Below are 22,953 nucleotides of genomic sequence, written 5' to 3' on the forward strand. Positions count from 1 at the left end.
GGCTGTTTTTGTCTTTATTGAAGCCAGTGGACTGCCCCGCTGTCTCCACGATCCAACCCATGGAAAGAAAGTGGAGTGTCCAAAATGTTGACTGGTGAGCTGGACTGACTGGAGGGCGTCGCGCAGACAGAGGTCTGCTGGTTGTAGAAAGGGGAAAAAATCACAGATGAACTTTAAATAATTACGCTGATGAGCGCGGGGGTGGATCAATCCAAGTAAAACAAACATAGTCTAGTGTATAAAACAAACAAACAAAACAAACAAACAAAAAAAGAGGAAAGAAAATTGATAGCTTCCTTTCTTTGTGGAACAATTATTGTGGAAACATTTCTATATTGTTAGAATATTATCATTAACAATTTTATCTTTGGCAGCTGTATAGTTTTTAAGTTAAGACGATGATGGTGCACTTTTTACTGTACTTCTCACTTATATGTTGTTGTTGTTATGGCAATGATTGATGATGATGACGATGATGATGACGTAGCAATTAATGAAATTTCCAACAACATGAAACTGCCTATTTATGCCGTTTTAGTAGGTCGGGTCTCTTTTTTACACACTCTAATTGTCGTTTTAGTTCGTTTTTTGATCAGTGGTGTTTGTTTTATGTTGTCTTCCTTTTTTCTCTTTTTGGGTAAAAAGCATGCGCACAGTGCAGATTAAAAAGAGAACATTCATAAAAATAAAAAGGAGAAAAGTGTAATAAAAAATATCTGGTTTGTGCATTTAATGTGAAGCACAGCTCTGTTATAAGTTAGTTATTGTTGTTTAAGCTTTTACAGGAAGGAAAGAAGTTTAGAGGCGTTGCTTCCCTTTTCTTTTCTCCTTCTTCACACACACTTTCTCCCCATCCTTCCACTCACTCTCTCCCTTCTTCCCCTTTTTCCTGCGCCGCCTCCTCCTCCTCCTCACAACCCTCTCATCCCCTTCCTCCGTCCCTCTCTGCACACGCTGTCAGCACCCAGACTGATAAAACCGTTCAGTTCACAGGGCAAGCATTTAAGCCTCGAGTCGGAAATATCCCCACCTCCCCACTGCTACCACTCACACTCACTCACACTCACACAATCTACATCCTATCCAAACATCACTTTATTTATAGCCTGGTCCTCCACCTCCACTTACAATATTACAGGCCTCTATGCACTGCCCTCCATCATAATCAAGATGACGACTTGATGCCGGATTGCTTCCATATGGCGAGATCAAACACACTAAACATGCATGTTTACACATTCGTATATATCTTAATGCAGTGTGGACTTCGTGGCGAGACAAGAGTCTTATCAAAGCTCTAAATATTTTACCAAGTTTTCTGACGTTGATTGGGAAAGAGATTCAGGATGCACGTCTTGTCTGGCATGAAATAGGAAGTTCACCACTTCAGCGGGAGCATAGGCAGAGATGGTGCTTCTGTGTCAAACGGGTGAACACAATCAAACAGGCAGAGAATATAAGAAGCGAAGAGCCGTTTATGATGGAGTTCTCCTCAATATGAATAATTCCAAATCAAAGCTCAACGTGACGCGATCTGGGGGGGGTTGTGCAATGCCGTTGCAGGTTGTTCCTGTTTGATATATTTATGTTTTGAAAGCCTGGCATTACCGGTTGTAAAGATAAGCAGCGCTGATCAGATGTTATAAGTTACTTCGGTTGAATATTGCACTTCCATTAAGTTAGGAGACTCACACAGATTTTTAAAATGGTAAAAGTCCTTTCTACATACATTAGTCCCTGCTACCAGTCAAGTTCCAAAAAGTTGTACATTTCCCACAATGCACCATAATAGCACCTTACTAGAGCCTTCTTGCCTACTTAATGTCCAGTTTGTGGTGCAGGCTGTCTGTTCAAATTGGAACATCAAACCCAAGCCAAGGCAAAGCTAATAATGTCACCACTGAAACACTTTAGAAGGCACCAGACACAGACTATATCATAGAACTGTTGTGGAGTAGCATTTCTTGTAACACTAAACTGTACTTCATGGGTCACAATGGCGGTGTGCAACTTTAAGTTGTCCAGCTGGTTAATATTTATAAAATACATAATAGCAGACTGTGTCACAGGCAAGGATTCAATGCCTGTCCTTCTACAAAGACATTAAAATGGGAATCAGTGCATGGCTGGATTTAACTCTTTGAGATACCCTGGGGCAAAAACCTGCTGTTGGGCTCCAGTTGACCCCCTCACACGGTACACAGGGCTTCATTACCAAAACCTTTATCTTTAGAGAACAATATGATCAGTTAGGTTGGATGACATGGCTAAATGACAAGGGTACAATTATACATAACAGCGCAGAAACTTTCCTTACAGCATAATATTGGTGCTAATCCTTAAGTAAACTCAAGTAAAACAGGGACGTCTGGGGGATTGACAAACCTATGTTGGTTATTTTAGACTTCTCTGATATTTCTATATTTGTGTATTTGAAATAACATCTGTGTGCACTTTGTTACAGGAAACTAAAACTGGAGTTTATGCATAAAATGAGTTTATGCAAAGCATCCACATATGGGAGAGGTTCAGACAGCTCTGGCAGTGTTTGCAAATTAAACAAACGAACCTTGTCTTTCTAATCCTATAATTGTTCTACATCCTTCCCGTTAGAGAAAAAAAAATCACAGGAATTTTAACCCCTCATTGGCCTGTTAAACATTACACACTCCGCAGATATTTTGTAGGGATGAACTCAGTGCTGCCTGGCGGAGAAAGGTCAACGTCACGGATCTAAGCGCAGAGTCGAACACTTGCCAGGTGAGTTTCCCAATCATTTTGGGAGGATTCAGATTCAGGGACCAGAACTAATCCGATCTGAGATCATAGACGGAGCTGATACCAACTGTTATATAAAAATGTACTGCTCCCTTTTTTTTCTTCTCAGAATTTCTAATGGATTGTTTTATGAAACATTCAATATCCGCCCTCACTTACTTCTAACCCACTCTGGGCTCTAGATGTGTTTGCCTAGCTTACACCTCTCATATGTCAAGGTTCATGACATTCTGCTGAGAAAAAGAGCCTTCTTTATATTTTGGTATAAAGTTGAATTGCCACAGTCTCTGCGCCTTATGGAATGATTTTCATTTGGCTGATACCGTCCTTCACCTATTAACATTCTGTTTACATGGCCTTCGTCTATTACACTGCCTGCAGCAGCGATATACTGTACACTGCGAGGGAACAACAGCCTGTTTTGTTCTGCTCGGTGGGACCTTCTCTTCTGCGTGTGTAGTTTCTCAAAAGGATGAGTCGGCATAAAACGCTGAAAACAGAGGAAATCCTCCTTTTTTAGCCTTCTCCGCAATTTTACGCACGCCTCTTGTGAAGTCCCGTTCCTAATCAATATCACATCAAAGTGTGGTTTCGTCTTTTCGTGCACAACGTTCCTCCCTTCCAACCAGGAAAGCAACTTAGAAGAAGCCTCAGCCGTGTTTTTTCTTGCTCTACATGCGCTCGGTGATTAGAGGACATGTTCAGAGCTGCTGCGTATTGATTGTGTAATATAGATCGTATTGTATGCTCTGTGCGACTTTTATTCAGTTGGCTATTATTTTGTTCAATGTCTGTCTGTGTGAGAGCGCGGGCGGGTGCGCTGCAGCTATCACTCCCTATGTGTTGCAGCTAATTTCTTCCATTATATTTTTGCATCCAGAGGGAAACCCCGTCAGCCACTGGGCATCGTGGTCACGTGGTTCATGAGGCAATGGAAGAAAGGAGGAGAAAAGTTGCATGGGGTGATTTTTATTTTTATTTTTATTCTTTTGGTGTAAATCTAGAGGGTAATACACTGTCAATAATTCATTGTGCCTCATAAAAAGTCGACACTAAAGCGCCCCAGGTCTACGAATCACCGGCGTCAAATTATGAGTTCGCTCTACTTTGCCAATGCGCTGTTTCCCAAACACCAACAACCCAGTGCGAGCTGTTTCACTCTGCTCCTCACGTCTCCCTCCTCGTTTTTCTCTGCCTCTCCTGATGTGTCATCTTCGTGCGTGCTTGTGTCCAGTGATTATGTCTCCAGTGGCATAGGCAGCAGAGAACCCCCTGTCTTTCTCTTCTTCATCTCCTTCCCCACCTTCAATTCCCTCTTATTCGTCATCATTCTATTTCTCTCTTTCGGGACTACAAGGGACCAACAGGGGTACCAGTCTACATCATATTCTCTGAAACGAGCAGAGGAGAAGTATCGCGAGCTGGGAGGCGTGCGCCTGTGCCCACCTCTGCAGAGATGTTCCGTGAAACGGTTTACCGGTCCACCTCAGCGCTGCTTGCTGCTCACCAGACACCCAGAGCCGCCCTGTAGGGGGCAGATAAGACATCAGCGCCAGATAAACCACCAGAAGCTACGGATTTACCCCTGGATGAAAAACTCAGGTGAGGAGGGGGTAGGGGGAGGGAGGTGGCGATGGGATGGAAACATTATGAAAGATATATTTGCAAGGCCGCACAGGTGAGCTGGGAGAAAGAGACAGGGAAGGAAGGGGCGGAGGAAAGGATAATGTTTAGGTAGTACCTATGGTCTGTGTTCATAGAGAATGGCGGGGGTGGGGGGGGGGGGGGGGGGGGGGGGGGTAAGGATAATGGTTAGGTAGTACCTATGGTCTGTGTTCATAGAGAATGGCGGGTTTGGGGGGTGGGGGGTGGATGGGTGGTATTAGTTCGACCCATAATTAAGCTAAACGCTCTTTAAACTGTTGGTCCGGTTGCGCAGCGGCCACTGCTGGTACCTCAACTATTTCTGCCTGTCCTATTCTCTCTGTCACCTTTTTTTTTACAACCTTTCTCTCTTTTCAGATCTTTTATGGCTCCGCGACCTCCATAAAACCATAATTTAAGACTTGGTGAATATTCATTAGGTGGTATTGTGTTTAAGAAGTGGATAAGGGAGCACAGGGGTGGCTGAAATCTTGTACCAAACAAACTGAAAGTAAAGAAAATCTCCAGAGCAAGATTTCTGTCGCTCACGGTTATCGCTCATATTCAGTGTTTGACACAGCTGAGCCTCTCCGTCCTGATAGCCTTGTCTTTTTCCGTCGGTACTAGCTGGCCCACTGAAAGCCTATTGTGCTATTGTAGTCTCACCACAATCCGCCAATACTTTGAACACTATAAATTAGCAGAGGGGTTTGATCTTTGAATGCCTACCCTTTCTTCAGATTGTAAAAGCGGCTTTGTGCGACAGCAGCGGCCTGGATACTGAATGGTTGTGGGGCCTCGGAGCCTCGAACCCCAACAAACACACGCAGCACAAAGAGCATTTTTATGTTTGAATTAAAATAGTGAATGGTTTCTTGTCAAAACTTGGAAATATTGGGACAACGTCCGTGCGTAAAACGTGCGTAAAAATGAAGAAAGCCACAACAGTTCCTTAAAGCTGTATTCCTTTTTAAATGAGTTTGTGGAGGATAACCAGGTAACTTTTAAGTAATTGGTATTCCTTCCTTTTCTCCATCACCTCACACACACACACAGTGACAGACAAATATTGTTTGTATGTGCTTGTACGCGTTCATGTGTGAGCTCGAGCGCCACCTTTTCATAAGCGCTCATGTTAACGGAACATCCGGGACTTCACTTTTCCCTCCAATCAGCTTCTGTCGCCTTGGTCAGCATTCGGATCTAAATTAAAATCTGTAAATTCATTATTCAAGCTGACTGGATAGGCCTACCTCCCCCCACCCCTTCCATGAGTTACACACACACACACACACACACACACGGAGGAGATAGAGAAGAAGAGATCAGACTCGCCAGGAGGGGGAAAAACATCTTACCTTTTGCTCTCTCTTCATGGTGTGTGCGCTTTTGTTCTCCTTTATTTTATTTTAGGAAATAATCTGAGTATTAAAATTGCAGATGCGGTTCTCTGTTCAGTTATGGTTACAATCCCAGTGGTTTTCCTCATATCACGGGCATGAAAATTTAAATTTTATTAATTTTTTTTAATAATATTTTATAGCTACTCTCTGTACTCCGCCCTTTGTCGAAATAAAAACCCCGACAGGACCTTGATTTTATGGACTTAAAATACAAGCAATTAAACTACTTTTCTTTTCTTGATTTAGTTTCCATCTTCTCATCCTTTTATTAGGCTTCACAAATCTCCAAAGGACAAACAGCCACCAACTCTGCTATAGCTTACACACGCGGCAGTGAACCCAAATCTTAAACAGAGACAGAAATAAATGAGAAGGGCTGTGATGGTTACGGGTTGTCATGCTAATGAGGAGGGACCTGACTAGGTGGACACGCAAGTCTGTGTGAGTGTGTTTTTTCTTCTGCAGAGTGAGGAAAGTGAGGACATTTTGCTCGGTCCTCAATTTCTGAGACACCTTTTTGCGGGTTAAGACTTATGTTTAGGTTAAGATAAAGGTTAGGTTTACGCATTTAGTTCTGATGGTTATGATTGGATTAAGGGGCTAGGGAAAGCATCACACAATGATAGTGTGTGTGTGTGTGTATGTGTGTCTGTGTGAAAAACGAGAGAACACGATACAACCTCTTGATTTTGTTGATTTCCAGAGACTTCCAACTCGAGCTGAAGTGCGAACAAACAGTGCCAGAGCAGTAAAATGCAAACATATTAATACTCCTTCTTTCAGGCTGACCTTTGTTTTCGTTCCTTTCAGGACTTACATTCAGACTTACCCTAAGCTCAACCATAACCACTAACTGTCTGACCCTAACACTTAGCCTGCCCCTAACCTGAGACTAACTTCAGGTGTTCGCCAGTCTTCACCCAAATATTTAATGATTTAGTACAATGGTGGGGGCCAGCAGAGGAAGGCAGAATCCCCACAGTGCGAGAAGGCTAATGCCACACACACACGCGCGTGCACATCATAAGGAATCACCTCTCTTTGTACACAAGAGGAAGTGGCCCACAGATAAACGCACAGTTCCACCTTTCTGACACGCTCACACATAACCTACCCTACTGACCACTGCCTTCCATAAAGTGTGGCGCGCGTTCATGCCCTCGCAGACACGCGCGGGGGAGGAGGAAAACGCAGGGTGTGGAAAGAAATCTCAGCTCTATAGCAAAATCACAGGAGGACGTGATTGCTGGATGTTAGTCCTGGGAGGGCGGTGCATTTATTTTAAATGATTAGATGCTCATTCGGACGATTTGTCAAAATGTAGCCAAATAAAATGCTACCAAACATCTTAGGATGATAAAGGAATACATGGTTGGTAAATCTAAACTAATATATTAATTTAAGGTAATTTGCCTTCTGTCTTCTTTTCTGTCAGGTTTTAAAGGTGTTGTCACTCACATAAATAAGAAATAAATAAAATATAATAAACACATAATACTGAACATATTGTCATCAAAGAAGATACCAATATAGAGATGAGTGGAAATAAGTAACACAATAACATTTCTCCTCTCGCTGTGTGTTTTGCAGTAAATAGAAATTAATTCCAAAAGAGACATTCAAGCAGGAAATAGTGCACTGTCGCCTTGTGATGGTGTAGTGCTCTTTACTAGTGTATTATATCTACAACACTGTCTGAATGCACAATCACATGAACACATACAACCAGAAGCAGTTCATCATTATCAGAACTAGGGCTATGAGGTGATGAGCCAAAGTGGCCCTTAGCACATACCCCCCTCAAAAGAATGTGGACTTAACAGTCTTATAGTTGAGGTGTACAGTGTAAACTCTCCACAGGTTAGCCCAGATTCCCAGAAAGAAACGAAGGACATGACCTCAGTGCCCTGGGCCCTGGTCATATGTGCAGCAGTCATGCAGTGAGGGTAATAAAGCTCTTATCTGCAGTGTCAAATTACAGCCAGGGCAGTGGCTGCATGGACAGCCTGTTCTTTGCTAGAGAAGCCTTGAAAATCAATATCAAATCAATGTTAATGTCCAGCTCATTCACACCCAGAAAACAGACAGCTGAAGGCTGAGGATTTACAGCATATCCAGGAGATTTATGTCAGACTGTAAGAATGTGCTGGACTAAGTCTCTGGTAAACCCCTATAATCCTCTGCCAGCTGCAGTGGCCTCTTATGATTAAAGTAGTGAAAACATTTAGATTGGATGCTGTCCATCAGATGACACAGCTGCCTGCTCCAGCTCGACTCGGTTTATGCTCCTCGCGTCCGAACACCTTCACACCCATTTATGAGCCCTGACTAAACACCGGTGAATGCTGTTAAAGTGTGGAAAAACAGTCACAAAGTGAGGCTGAAGTTTTACAGGCTGGTCATTGCTTTTTATTGCTGCCCAAACGAGTTGCCGTGTGAGCTGAGATTCCATGCTTGATGAACAGGACAGTATTACAAAGTGGAAACCTTGGGGCTCAGATACACAAATAAATGAGGAAAAGTTGCCAACAATATCCAGAGTTTGGCCTTCTAGTGCTCCAAAGCCCAAACTTTTATCCTGACTTTTGATTCCCAGAGACTTCAGTGCAGCAGCAGGAGTTTTCTTTTCACAGGAATCTACAGAGGAAGTGACTTTAGATATTTCTGTGGCCCGCAGACGACCTCTGAGCAGTGAAAATGTGACCCAGTTTCTCTTTAACCTTCAGGCGGTGTGTGACCTCATGAAGAGAGGAGGTCAGCATAGTTTCATGGTCTGACTCAGCGCTGACCCATACATATTTGACATGAATGGACTATTTCCCCCCTTTTCTTTGAAACAAATAATGCACTAGCATGTCTGTTGCACCCAAGCAGCCTGACTCTCAGTATGTTCCTTTGTGGTAACTTTATTCATTCGAGGAAATTTGTATTAGAAGCCCATCCATAGTAAATCAGTGGTCACAGTCAGATTTTTCATGTTTTCCTCCTTAAATTCCTGATGTATTTGTGCAGTAGACTCAAACCTGCAGAGGTGTTTTAAAGGTAAACAGTGTGTGAAGTAAATATTGAACACTGGTCTATACAGAGCAGCTGAGCACACAGTTTATCATTTTGTAACCACTTTATGATGTTTACCAAATCACTACTGCCAGGAAGTGGAGGCGGCAACAAGTGGCTACTAGGTTTGAGTTGAGGCTAGTAAACAAAGCTAAAGAACAATTAACAGGTTAGAAGTGTATTAATTTATTCACTTTGGAAATCAGTGTAATTTCATCCATTACATCTATTGACTGAGAAACTACAGAGGTTTTATTCATAAAACAGTTGAAAGAAAATGGTTATTTATTTTTTATTGTAGTGTGTCATTAAAGTAAAATCTCTTTTCTCATTAGAAGTTTTACAAATGCAAATGCAAACAAATATTAGTAAATGACAATGAAGTCAGAGGAAACCTTTTATCTGTGGTGCAGTTTAAAAAATATATTTCTGTTAATTCAGTTGCTGTTTTCAACTCAAACCTTTTGACACAATCACAAGCCACAGTACTTCCTGCTCAATAGCTGCTAACATTTTGACCTAATTCTGTTTCGAAATATTACTTTTTTTAGGGTGACAATTCAAAACTTTGGTGAAGTGGAAGGACATTTTGAAATTTGCAGCTCATTGATGTGTGTAATCCCATTTCAACCAGGAAGCAAAAAAAGTTGGGAAGGGTAGAAGTTAAAGTCATTGCTGGAAACAAAACATTACAAGAAAGAAAGAAACAAACAAAAAAATCAAGGTCAAATAATTTAACTCCAGATTTTCATTTAATCCTGTAAATCAATACAAGTTAACAAGACCAAGTCTGTACATGCTAACTGAAACCTTTGAGCTGAAAGTTTAAAAAATGTGCATATTTGATATTGCTAGGTTAGAAATCTGGCTCATATCTTGTAATTTTACCTGTCACTTGCAACAATTTATATGTTTTGTTCTTTTCATTGCAGAAAAAAAAAGAAAATAAAAACAAAAAGGTTATAAAAGTTATCTTGAGTCAAAATATCGAATATAAGAGGCTTAAGTCAAAAACTGCACCTACTATTCATCATGAGGTGATCAACTGACTTGAGAGAAGTTTGTATTTACATCTCAGAGTTAAAACCATTTTGATTTGCCAAGTGGTTTTTTTTGTTTTTGTTTTTACTTGTGTCTGACACATGTGACCCATCATATGCAACCTGAATAGAAATTTCACCTGTATTTCTGCTGCAAGGATAAACATGTTTGCTGTGGAAATAACACTGAAATGTGCCGATCAGGTCACAGATAGGTCACAGAATACGGTGCAACAACAGGTTTATTTCTAATAAAGGTCTTTCTGTGGAGTGGGGGGGTCTGTTCTTGTGTGCGCAGGTGCCGACGGGAGGCAGGATCAGCAGACGTGCACACGTCACCGCCGGACGCTCGAGCTAGAGAAGGAGCTTCGACCTGCACCTCCCGACGGAGGATCGAGGTCGCGCTCGCCCTCTGCCTCAGGGAGCTGCAGAGCAAGAGCTGGTTCCAGAACCGGGGAATGGAAGAAGAAGGATTAGATCAGCACCACCCTTCTTCCTCTCCTCCACGGCTGGAGAGGAAGAGGAGTGTTTATATACACAGTCTAAGACAACAGCTTATAGGCCTACAGTCCCAAAATGAAACGCGACCTTGTTGTGCAGTGTTGTCATCCAGAGAACAGCTAGTCTGGGTGAAAAAGGACACGTTACATGCATAATCTTGTGCCTCAGATTAGGCTAGTAGACTGTGCACTGACATACATTTCAGGCTAAAAAGAGCAGCCCGTTGTCCAAATAGCAGACCTTCAACTTGTCTCTTAAACGTGTGCTAAAAGTGGAGAAACAGCGTGGAGAGAATTCAGAACAATACCTGACAATATTAAACGATGAGGATCTTTTTAAAGGTATAATTTGTGTGGTTAAGTTTCAGTATCCAAGTCGAAAGGGACGGGACAGTGGTTGAATGAATGGACAAGGTGTTTATTAGCCTGTTAGTGCTAATGCTAACAGTGTATTAGCCTTAGAGTAAGAGGGGGGGGTTGCGGCTTTTAGCCACAGAGCTCGGTCACTTTTATTTGAATATTGACTGAAGCGTCCGATAATATCAACCCATCAAATTATTAGTGGTAAAACTGGATGCAAATGAAGCGTGAGTTCTGATTCAACAGTTTAAAATAAACTGTTTTGCTTGTTTTCATCAAACAAAGTAATGTCCCTGAAATTCCTGAACCTATAAGTTCATGTCTAATGTGTTTTATAGGGCTGTCTGTTCAATTCGATTACAGTAAATGCATTTTTTTATATATATAATTGACTGTTTTTGTCTTTATATTCTGTATTTGCACCTGTTTCCATGTTGCCTGAGACATAGTCAAACTGAAATGCACTTATGAAAACTGTTAAACTGAGTGTGCTCCCCCTTTGCCTGGAAATAGTCCCAGATATTAGCTGTTTAAGGGTTTGAGGCTCTGTTGGAATATATAAGACAAAACTATGAATATTGTTACTACACCCTCTCCCCATAATAAAGGTACTTTATAGGACTACGTGAAGTCATTGGTTGTGGTCTGAGACATAACTTCAGCATGTGGTTTTCTAAAACTGCATCATGTGTCTGGAGACATTGTTGCTGTTTATTTCATCCAGGTGTTAGGAAGTAGCCTAACACACATAAATATTCCACAGTGTGGTATTTCTGAATTGAATTTCTGATGTTATCATTATGGCTCTTACTCTACAAACTGTTTCTATCGCCGGAGGCCATTTTAACATATCAGGCACAGTAGTCTCAACTGTGTGTCTCAAAATCTAAAACCTTCTCGTTCCACACAGATACATTGCATTTGAAGTTACAAATGTGTAGTTCAATTTGTGGCAAACATTTGTCTTCCACCTGTTAAAATGCCTGCTCAGTCAAACATTTTGCATTTAAGATGTACATTGGTGTTGCATATTCAAGTTCCTGTTCACAAGACTGTGAAACAATGATACGTGACACGTCCACGTAAAAGTGCAAAGGCACTTTACATCAACAACTTCAAGCCTCAATTGAAAAAACGGGAGAATGTTTGCAGAAAAGTGTCATTTTCAACCATCCGCTGTGATCATTCTTTTCACAGTGTGCTAGTAGAATACACTCGTTTACAAATTTAAATCTATGAATTTAATGAGCGTTTAGATAGATAGATAGATAGATAGATAGATAGATAGATAGATAGATAGATAGAGGAAATTGTCAAACGCTTGTAACAACCTGCAGTACTGTATTTTGGCTTCAGTCCGTCCCAAACAACATTGAATTTTTATTTGTATTTATTTGCAAAATCTGAAAATGGCTTATAAAAATTGTAATCAATTATCTTTTAGTCATCCTGATTGAAATAACACATTTTTTTGCCAATAAATATATTGTTGTGCGTAGTAATCACAGATATTTATGGAACAACTATAGGCCTAAATCTTTGTGTAGGACAATTTAAAGTTGACTTGAATATTGTCTGAATGTAATTTTGAAGGAAAACTGAAGCCTATGTGGAGGAAGAGATTTCTTTTTAACCTGTACTGTACCTCCAGACCCAGACAGTCCGTCCAACTCCATGCTCATCACAGCGGCTGCCTTCGTCGGCACTTTCCCCACGTTTACCTGGATTACATTGCAGATTGGCCATAAACATCCAGGTCTGCTCCCGTGAAGCTGCACAAATATTCACCAAATCCAAACGACGTTTCGAGGAGACACGGGTGCCTCTTCAAGTGCTGTGCAGCCTGTGGAAACCAGAAAGACCGAATGGGCGGTGGTGTGTGGGGGGATGTTATAGCAGGTCCCACTGTCTTTATTGCGCCCATGAAAAGGCCGGAAACCTCAATAAAAATCAAGAAACACACAAAGAAACCAAGGGATCGAGGAATCCTGCTCTGTGCTGTTGCTTTGATTCTTGTTAATTTTTAACATGGGGTTGTTGCATAAAGGAAGTGTTGGATCCACGTCCCCTGCTGACCAGACATCACGCTCTTTGAAAAGGTAACGTGGGTCACTGGAGGTTTCAGATCGAGTTTTCTGGATTTAAATAATATACGGGCTAAATTTGCATGCTGTCTGTGCTGGAAAATAATTTTTTACGAGCATCCAGGCTTTGATTGAATGGAATTACTTTGTGTTATTTTTATTTCGTCCTGTTAGTAGCATCCTGGCTTTACTCGTAAATTCCTACCTGTTAATTGGAAGCTTTATTATTCAGACTGAAAAAGACGCAGAGTGAGGAAGTCAACAGTGTAGCATACATACAACCAATACCACCACTATCCATCTATAGATAGATAGATAGATAGATAGATAGATAGTGTACATTCGGTATCTGCAGTTTTGCTGATGCATAAACAGTATTTTATCATCATTTTTTAAATCATACTGCAGCAAACTGGGGACATTCAGCCTTCTTTAAGATTGGTGAGGTGTTAGATTTTGGCCCAGGGTCCTGTGTGGGAGGACAGGGACTTCATTAACAAATACCGATATGTGCATTTAAACATTTTTATACACGGGGTCAAGGAGAGAAAACTATTCCTCCCTGCCATTCAGGTGTGTTTTCACACCACTCCTACGAAGCCACGTCATCTTCGGTCGGTTTTAACTGTTGTAATGCAACGTTATGTTAAAAAAAAGACTGCATTGTGTCTTAGCAGACCCTAAGCGCCCTGCGGCCCAGGCCTGCGGACCTTAAAAGTGTGACGAGTTGCCGCATTGCGAAACCTCTTTTACGCACAACGTTTCAGGAGCACAACAACCCTCAGGTGATGCTTTTGTTATGTCTGCAGGTCGTCACTGAATTAAAGTGTACTTTGTTCATTTCCCTGCAGTAGATACAAACAGGCAGCAGAGAAGCCTGTGGCAGAACTCCAAAGCTCTTTAACTAAATGACACGTCTTACCATTATATGAACTATTAACAATGGCGTTTTCCTCTGCCCATCCTTGTAAATGATTTTTAATTTCCCCAGCACTGTACTGGTCTTCGTTGTCTCTTGCATTATGGTGCAGCCACCCAGACAGTCAGCATTCACTGCTTTGGTTCAGTAACACCTTTTTGCCAGAGCGACATCCAGTTACATGGCACAGCAGCCCAACTCTGAATAGAGGTGGTGTGGAAATTTTAGATCATCTTTCTTTTGGTCGCTTTAACCCCGGATATTCTGATATGGAATTATTATTATTTTACTTATTACACCACAAAGTGTCATGAACACCAGAACACGATTAAGATAAAATCAACTTTGTAGTTGGATCACTCTGCCAAAGTGTGACACCTTGTCTTTTTATATCTGTTTCTGCCTTTTAATCAAACGGGTTTTTTTTTAATCTTTTGCTTGATGTCGTAGGCTGTATTGACAAGTAATACACCATCAAATAAAACATCGCGTTACCTTCCAAACATACAGTTACAAGGCAAAGGAAAAAAGACAATAAAAGCTATATTCTCCGTTGGTTCTCTGTGTTTTGGAAGCTGCTTGTTTAGTGCTTGAAAAGAGGCACGAAAGGAATAAAATGGCGGCGGAGAGAATGAGAGAAAGAGAAGGAGCAGTTCCCCTCTCACAGCACTCCATGAAGAAATGCAATAAATTCCTTGTTTTATATGAAAATTTACAACTTTGTGATACAAGTTTATGAGTGGCCACGCACGGGGATTGGCCGACGAGCTGGTCATGTGGACGCGCTTAACGTGAACATGAACTTTTTATGATTTCCCAAGTGGCTATATTGCTGCTGCACAATTATGTGGCCGCCCCCCCCGGCCCCCGCCCGACCGCCCGCCTCTCCTCCCCTGCTCTTCCTGGGGCTGCGAGGCGCTGCGCGGAGCCCGGAGACCGCGAGGACATGGAAGCCCAGCTATAATTAAAGGGACGGGTTAATGAAAATACTAGTTGTGTCTGTGGAAACCGGCACGAGGAGACGTTGACAACAACCCGCCCCTTGCCCCCTCCTCCGCTATGGCCCCGCGTTCCGTCTGGTCTCGTGCTAATCGACGGACCGAGATGGGGACAGTTCCGCTGTCCGATGGAGACAGGGGGGAAACCGCGAGACCCAGCGCGGGAAATCCATCCCGGAGAAGACCTCATTAGTTGAATTGTTAATGTGTTTCCTAATTTGACAGTCTATTGTAATTGTACCTTGCCACGGCGAGGATGATGACGATGATCGGTGATGAAGATGACGGCGATGTTTTGACGACTAGGTGACAAGGGGGTGAAAGCACCCCTACTCCTGTTCCTCCTCCTCCTCGCGCCGCCACTCCTCCATCCAATTATCATCCATCCATCCGGTCTACATACGGCAGGGCTGTCTCGTGCCATTCCGGTGTTCCTGGCTGCCTGCACGCGGGAAGTGAGCTGCAGGTGTGTGGAGCTCTTGACGGCTTATCAACAAACGGTAAGAGCCGTGCTTGCACGTTCCTTCTCCGGCAAGGCCTGCGCATGGTGCTGCATGCGCATTGTTAAAGGGGAAAAAGAAGTGAGACTGCAGAGCCCTGCGTGAGTCTACTGCCTCTGGTTGATACATTAAGGTTGTAAATGAGGTGCTACTTTTCCAGATTAGAGCGTTTCCTTGCTGGATTAGGCTCCATAATGAATTATCCAGATGGATTGGCTCTGTAAGTGACGGGATTAGCTGCGGAAGAGCCATCCATCGGTTAAATCTCGGCTGTTTGAGATCCGGAAGATTAGCTCATGTCTCTTTGCCTCAAGCCGTGCACGGTGTATGGAGGGAGGGGGTAGCTATAAGTGAGGCTGGCTTTGATGTGAGGACAGGTGTGCAGGGTTGTACAATCAATATGTTTTTGCATTTTGTTTCAAGAAAAGAGACCTGAGTTTGTACATTTTACAGGTTGTCTCTTATTTTTTTCCAGCAGGCTGCAGGGAAAGTGGGATGACTGTAAATGGTCTCTTTCTCTCTGTCTGTCTTTCCTTTTGCGCTGTGCTTGTTTATTTAATTGTTTTACTTCTAGTCCTGAATGACAACCTGTGTGTGTGTGTGTATGTGTGTGTGTGTGTGTGTACACAAGAATGTTTTTCTGGCTTTGTCCGTCCAGCCCACTTTTATGACTTTGTTTCCCTTCTCATTTCCTCCCTGCGGCACCCGGACTGTTTTTTTTTTCGTCAGCTAACTGGCCAGGACACTAACCCCCCACCCCACCCCAACACACACTCTCTCACAAACATCTGCATGTCTGTCTGTCTGTCTCTCTTCTTTTTGTCCTTCAATTTGATGCCGTCTCAAATATCAAGAACACGACTACGGGCAGGGGGAATCCCTTCCTGCCAACACACACTCTCTCTCTCTCTCTCTCTCTCACACACACACACACATTGAAACATTAGAAGAATTTCCCCCCTGGCATGATTTCAATTTCACAACACAGGACTAAATGTTCGTACTTGCTGGCATTTGACTTTTCCTTGTAGGCTAGTGATTTAGAGAATGCGTGCATGGTTTGCACTACTGTAAATGAGAGAACTAACTCCCAGATTCACGAAGACAAGTTTATTTAAGGCCATTATTATTATTATTGTTCCTGTAGCAAAAGTAGGCGTTTGCAGTTTCTGCAAAGTCTTCATAGTTTCTCTGAGTGTGTGTTGTTTGCTGCTGACAACATTGTCTCGGTAATTCCAGTTTGTGCAGAGATTTATTTTTTTAATGATATAACTAATCTTTCATCTAGAACATTGGGTGGTTGTAGGTGTCAAAAATAACAGGAACATATCTCGTATACAAGATAAATATCTCTTTCCTTTTTGAATCTGTAAATGAGTGATAGAAATATAGTCTAATCGTGGATGAAAGGTGGTCAGATAATGTAGTGACCCGCTACATTTCCAGTAAACGTGGTGCTGGCTTCGTGTTTTTAGGTTTAGTAGCTTATTCGTACTGTCACCTAACCCTGTCGTCAAGACAAGAACACTTCAGCAGAATTCATCCAGCGACAACACTTTTTTAGAGTAATTTATTTTTTAAATAATATCCATATTCTGGCTTTAGTCTCTGCCAGCTATGGCATTGCTAAGGGATACTGTGCTGTCATGTTAATGGGCACTAGGCTTTAAGCAATCAGGCTATTAAATATAGTTCATGAACTTAATGTTTGTGAACCAGTACCCCAGTGCTTTCCCGCGACACAAACATGTCTCCGTCCTGTTGGCTCGTGTTTAATTAAGAAAAACGGGAGTTAGAACAAAGACAAAGAAACCCGCTGAAAGGCCTTATTAAAAGTTTAAAAACAAATGTACAAATATGCATTTGCATATGTAATTTCAGAAGAAAAAAACTGATTCAAATCTGAGGAAACAATAAAGCAATGGTTCGCTGCAATTCAGTCATTTGTTGCTGTTGTCATTTCAACTTGTAGAAGTGTTGTTTTTTTTTTGTTGCTAATAAAAATTACAATAATACGCCTAATTATCTTTCTACACAATTAACATACAAAGCCGTTTTCTGTCTTCTGTTGTATTTGAAGATGTTATCTGTAGCAGCATTATTAGTACTCACAGTGTTGTTGTGTATTAAAAGTCATGGGGCTCAAGTCAAGTCTCTAAGTTTATTTATATAAACATTCACTAGTACAACCATACATTATTCATATACCGCGCATGTGCATCTGTATCATCAGTACAGAGAAAAACCAATCAATCACATGCAGAGAATATATAATATAGTATATCCAGAATCAAGAGGCAGCTGAAGCAGAAATGTAGCTACTAAAAATCAGAAATGAAACAATGCAGTATGGTTCTAGATGATCCCCACAGTCTCCTTTTGCTTCCTGTCTTTGGGGGAACCAGGCTCTAACGTGAACAGCATACTGAGCTGCTGAGCCACAGGAGCGAGTGGTCGCACTGACACCCAGCACCGTGCGTGGTGGTGCGGTGCAGCCCCTACAAAACGCTCTGGTGCCATCTAGCGTTGAGGTGACAACGGTACCAAGCATTCACACATACACGCACACACACTCCTTCCTCGGGGTAATAAACACTGGTCACTTTGCTACCAACTAGATGTGTTTTTGTTGCCGTTTGGAGGTGTGGTGCGCATCTCGGTGAGCGTGCGTGAATGCAGAATGAGGCCTACATTGTATTAGCTGTTGACAAACCGATGCCACCGATGTCACTGACGCCACTTTGTTGTCTTCTTTGCAGTGAAACCAGATCAGGCGAGACCACAGCCAGGGAGCCTATGCATGTGAGCGTGTGTGTGGCTGTTTCATTTTGTCTTTTGTCTGGCTGGTTGTTGGCGTCTCTCATTCTTTCTTTGGTGCAAGCGCAGAGAGAGACAGATTTGTGGCATGGGGAGGGGGGGGGGGGCGTCTCCTCCCTCTGTTTTTCTCTCTTCCTCTTCTCTCCAAGGTGAGGCCTGGCTGCTGTTACACTGTGGTGAATGAGGCGTGGACAAAGCGCGCAAGAGCACACGAGCACGCCTAAATGGGTTGTCTGTGTGCGCACGTGCGCGTTGTGCCCAAGGAAACGGAAGCAGCAGATGTAAAATTATTTGCGTTGGTAGGTCAGGGCTGCAGCAGCGGCTCCATTGTGCGCGTACGTGCACTTCTTTATGCCTGTGTGTGAGTGTAAACATAATAACTCAACCTTGCTCTGTGATTTCATCATCTTTAGTGGCACTCATCCTCAGATCTACTTTTCAACTCCCCTATAGGCTATACGCGTTCAGGTACGTGCGTGTGTGATCCTATGAAAGGCCCCAGTGAAGGGAAGGCGGGGGGAGGTAGTAATCCACGGCGTTGGTTAATTTATGACCACAGCATCATCTGACTTTAATCTGGCATTCACAATCATCTTGACTGCATTAGGATTATATGGACAATCAATATGTTCCCCCTCTCATTTCTACTCCGCATGCAAACATGTCCGATGGATTGTGTGCGCGGTGCGATTATGCTCATCAGTATGATAGAGTCAGATGGGAATTCCACGCCATTATTATTATTATTATTATTATTATTATTGCATCGCCGTATTCATGCAAAGTTAATGTTTTCTGCCCTTTGATATTATTAATGATAAATTAGAAATTCACCACAGGCTCAGAGGTAAATGCTTTCATTCATTTGTTGGACTAACCTAATGAATTTTTGGAAGCCTATTAACAACAACATATGTGTCTTTATTAAGATACACGTGTTGCCATAATAATAATATTAATGATAGTGTTGTTGTTGTTGTTAATAGTAGTGGTAGCCTAAATACAATTGCTCCAGCGATAACATCATGGACAACACACTACTACTAAGAAGAAGAAGAAGAAATGCATTTTAAATGTTACTAAAACGTTTCATTGCTTTAAGAACTTGTTCTGTCCGCTGCGTCATATTTGGCTGAAAACTGGAGAAAAACAAGCGGCCCTCCCCGTGATGCTGCATTCATTCTTCAGTTAATCTTTAACTGGTCCCGGGGCCCTTCTGTGGCCGAGGGCTCGCGCCCACAGTCCGGTGAACTGACCCAAAGCACGTGCTCACGGTGCGTGAAGGACGCGGCCAGTGGCTCGCGCTGCCTGGGAAAGATTACTGTTTTGAAACAAACAAAAAAAAAAAATCACTGGTCAGGCATTTTCTTTCGATTTGTCATTAACATCTGCAGGAGAGGTCGGTAAACACACATCTAGTACAAACTGTTTTCTATCCACAATAAGTCAACTTTGTTGTCATGCAAACCTGAACAGGCGGAGGTGAAAGTTGAACTAAATGATCATAGATACAGTCAAAGTTTCTCTTCTGCTGTTTTTAGCCTTCAACAAAAATATGGGCACGTTTTAAAGGTCTATTGTAACATATTTAACACACATTTTAGCATATTTAGCCTGGTGATTGAGTAACTTTTTTTTATTCCATCAGCCTGCGAGAGGCTAATTCCTATCAATCAATTTATTTTCCACTAGTAAAATTGGTAAAATTTACATGGTCAAAAATAGATGTCTGGGTTATTTTAAAGTTGATTACATGCCGGAAACATGTTTTTAAAGTTCACTTTGAAACGATACATACCTACCAGGCAGTGAAGGAATGTTGGAAAACTATGTGGATTTACGTTTGTAATTCAGTTCCAGTTAAAAACCAAAATAAAAAAAAAATGTGTCCCGTGAATAAATTATATAGCCAAGGTCTAATTTCATAGACAGTTAATTATTCTACAATGCTTGTTAATAATAGGCTACTAGAAATGCAGGCGGTTTCAGCACTGCCTGGGTTGATTTGAACCGCAGATGAACTGTACACTGCCTGTCTTTGTGTATGTGCGTCCGTTTGTGTGTGTAACACAGCACATTTGTTCATCTGCTTTTTGCTGCGGGCCTGTTTTTCAGTTCGTCGCCATTCCTCGGACTTTACAAGGAGTCATAAACGGTCATAAAGCCATAAAAGTCCCGAGGTCACACACACACACACACACAAACACAGAGGAGGTGAAAAAGAGCCACAAAGCAATAGAGCAGCAGCCTGACTCCTCCAGCTTTAAACGTCGATAATCTCTGAAGTTTCTCAGATTCCTGGAGTTCCTTCAGCAGCTTTCAACTGTTTACACTGCAGCTCAGTCACCGCCACACTAGGCTGATTTACTGCGCGGGAATAGAGCAGGCTTAAAACGCATATCCGTTACGAAAAACAGGCCACTTGTAATTATCACCCTGTCGCAGCTGAAAACCATACTTTTGCAGATAATGCTGATAATTATTATTTTTATTTTCTCGACTGGAGATATATCCTATTGGGAGACACTTCCCGGAGCATCATCCTTTGTTTTGTTACAGGCTATGTTCACCGCCTGGGCAGACCGCTTCACTTCATTGGAATAATACTAAAGGCCTGTGCGCCTATTTTAGTTGGTAGTAGCAGTGAAACTAAGCTTGTTGACCCTTCAGGAGGGTTTGCATATCTTATGTGTTAATTTCAAGCAATTTAAACTTTTTTTTTAGGTAACGTGTTGGCAACAAAATGTCCTTTCACAAATAATTAAATAACCTTTAAAGTGTCGCTGATGCTTTAGGTGCAGTAGCCATCTAGAATACTTCTCTAAATATTTTGGGTAGCTACGGCAAGCAGCAAGGTTCAGGTCTGGTTAAACTACAGTATGACAACCAGCAGGAGGAAATGGTCAACTAAGAGACAAACACACCGTGGTGACAGCTAGCTTGTGCGCGTGACAGAAGAGGTGACTGCTTTCCTCTACGGTATGCCCTTTCTCTCCTTCACCCTCTGATAAAGCCATATCTCATTCAGTAAATACTGTCCCAGTCTCCATTTCCGGTCCCGATTCTTCGTTTTTCTGCGTCTTGGTGACGTTTGCAAACGACAAAGTGCGACACACCTGCAACGACAGACAAGCAGCCGCTCATTAGCAGCCTGCTGTAGGAACATTTCACGGCAGTCAGATGATATTGTGACATAACTGAGCTCAAATTGCTGTTGAATAAAGCAGTTTGCCACATTATCCTTCTAAATAATCGCTCTGTTGTCCTCGTATAGCTTTAGGGTTAAAGTAGGCCACAGTAGACCTGTTAGCTAGGCCTGTGTGTACCGATAACCCACCCTGTGTTCTCCTATGTCATACGAACATAGAAAACCTGTTATTCTTATTTAATTGTGACCCTGTGTTGTCATAGCCTGTCTATGGTGAAAAGGTGCCCTCGTTGTTTTAAAACGCCATTGACTTCTATAGAGTAGTTTTATTTTAATGCCACTTAAAACGCTGAAGTCCTTTTGAATGGAATTTGATGTGTTAACAGTTTTTTTCCCAGCTTACTTCTGCACCTGTTGTCAAGTTAAATTTCTTGGTTATTTAGGATTTTAGTTATTAATTACTTAATTAATTAATTTTCTTGCCGGCTTGCTCGTTATGTAGACAACAATCTAGGCTTAGATGCATGTTGCAGGCGATGTTACTGGAGTTCTTGGACTAACATTATCCAAAACATCTCAGCCTACATAATGAAATTACTTAAAAAGTGTCGAACACGTTATAATGCAGCTCCTAATGGAAGCCCCCAAAATGTGAGGCCTGTCAGTAATCTTAAGATGCGCCATGCCATTTGATTCAGTGCAAAGTAAACAGGATTTTAACAGCGTATCAATCCAGTCTAGCTGTTTAACACCGAGTTAGCTCGATTATTACTGTGTCTACACGCTCGTGTTGGCTGCTGCACTGGATAAATCAAAATATGTCACTTCTGTCAGGAAGTCAAATGTACCTTCAGGCTGCTGAGCAGGTCTCTACCAGTGATATGGTGCCAAAGCCACAGTGACGTTAAGACCGTGCTAATGCATATGGGCTGTATATATAATAATAGTATTACCGTGCTGTGTGTGTCCCAGGCTGTAGGCAGGCCGTGCCTGTCCTGTCCCGACTGTTAGTGCTCATTAATGATTAAACCACAGTCAGCTCCAACACAATGCTGCTGCTTCCCGTTCCCACAAAGCCAAGAGGAAACGCAGCGTCCTGCCAAGGAGAGAGAGAGAGGGAGAGGGGGTGAGGGAGAGGGAGAGGTCGAAATGAAAGTTAAAAAGCGAGATTCCCCGATTGTTGATGTGATCCTGCACAGAAAACGAGAGTTGAGAGTTAAACTTATTATCTTACTCCCTGCTCTGAACAGTGTTACTTGTAAAATGCGAGAGGAGGCATGGAGGACTGGATGGGGGTGGGAGGGTGAAGTAAAAGTAAAAATAGAGTCTTTGTGCCTATTTGTCAGTCGGACTGTCTGCAGTTTGGTCATGCAGACAAGTCAGAGCCTGTAAGGGAAACTCAGAAAGGCACAAAGAGGGAGACTTATTTATGGCTGCGATTATTTTACGACCTCAGCGACACATTCTCCGTTTGTAAGAGCAAATGAAAAGCAGCGCGACTCAGCTGTCCGGGCTCTTTTCCTTCTTTCTCCTGTTTCTTTCTTTAGGGGTTGCAGCGAAAAATAGACAGTTAGGCTATCAGTCATTATTTTATACGTTTTAAATACAAAATAGTAGTTAGTGTGTGTGTGTGTGTGTGTGTGTGTGTGTGTGTGTGTGTGTGTGTGTGTGTGTGTGTGCAGCGAGCTCCAGGAGCCTATTTTTT

At 42.2% G+C, this 22,953-nt stretch overlaps 1 protein-coding gene across 1 annotated transcript in view; it reads left to right on the plus strand.

Moving 5' to 3' along the window:
- The window catches only part of hoxb8a (homeobox B8a), a 22,449-nt gene extending 11,085 nt beyond the window's left edge, over window positions 1-11,364 (plus strand). The window contains exons 4-6 of the mRNA XM_020608213.1: window positions 3,659-3,740; window positions 3,825-4,380; window positions 10,221-11,364. Coding sequence (XP_020463869.1) covers window positions 3,659-3,740; window positions 3,825-4,380; window positions 10,221-10,399 — 817 coding nt within the window. The 3' untranslated portion in view covers window positions 10,400-11,364. The remainder of the gene's footprint in view (window positions 1-3,658; window positions 3,741-3,824; window positions 4,381-10,220) is intronic.
- Window positions 11,365-22,953: the final 11,589 nt, after the last annotated feature.

This window comes from Monopterus albus, unplaced genomic scaffold (genome assembly GCF_001952655.1).
Source record: "Monopterus albus unplaced genomic scaffold, M_albus_1.0 scaffold92.1, whole genome shotgun sequence".
Taxonomy (NCBI): Eukaryota; Metazoa; Chordata; class Actinopteri; order Synbranchiformes; family Synbranchidae; genus Monopterus; species Monopterus albus.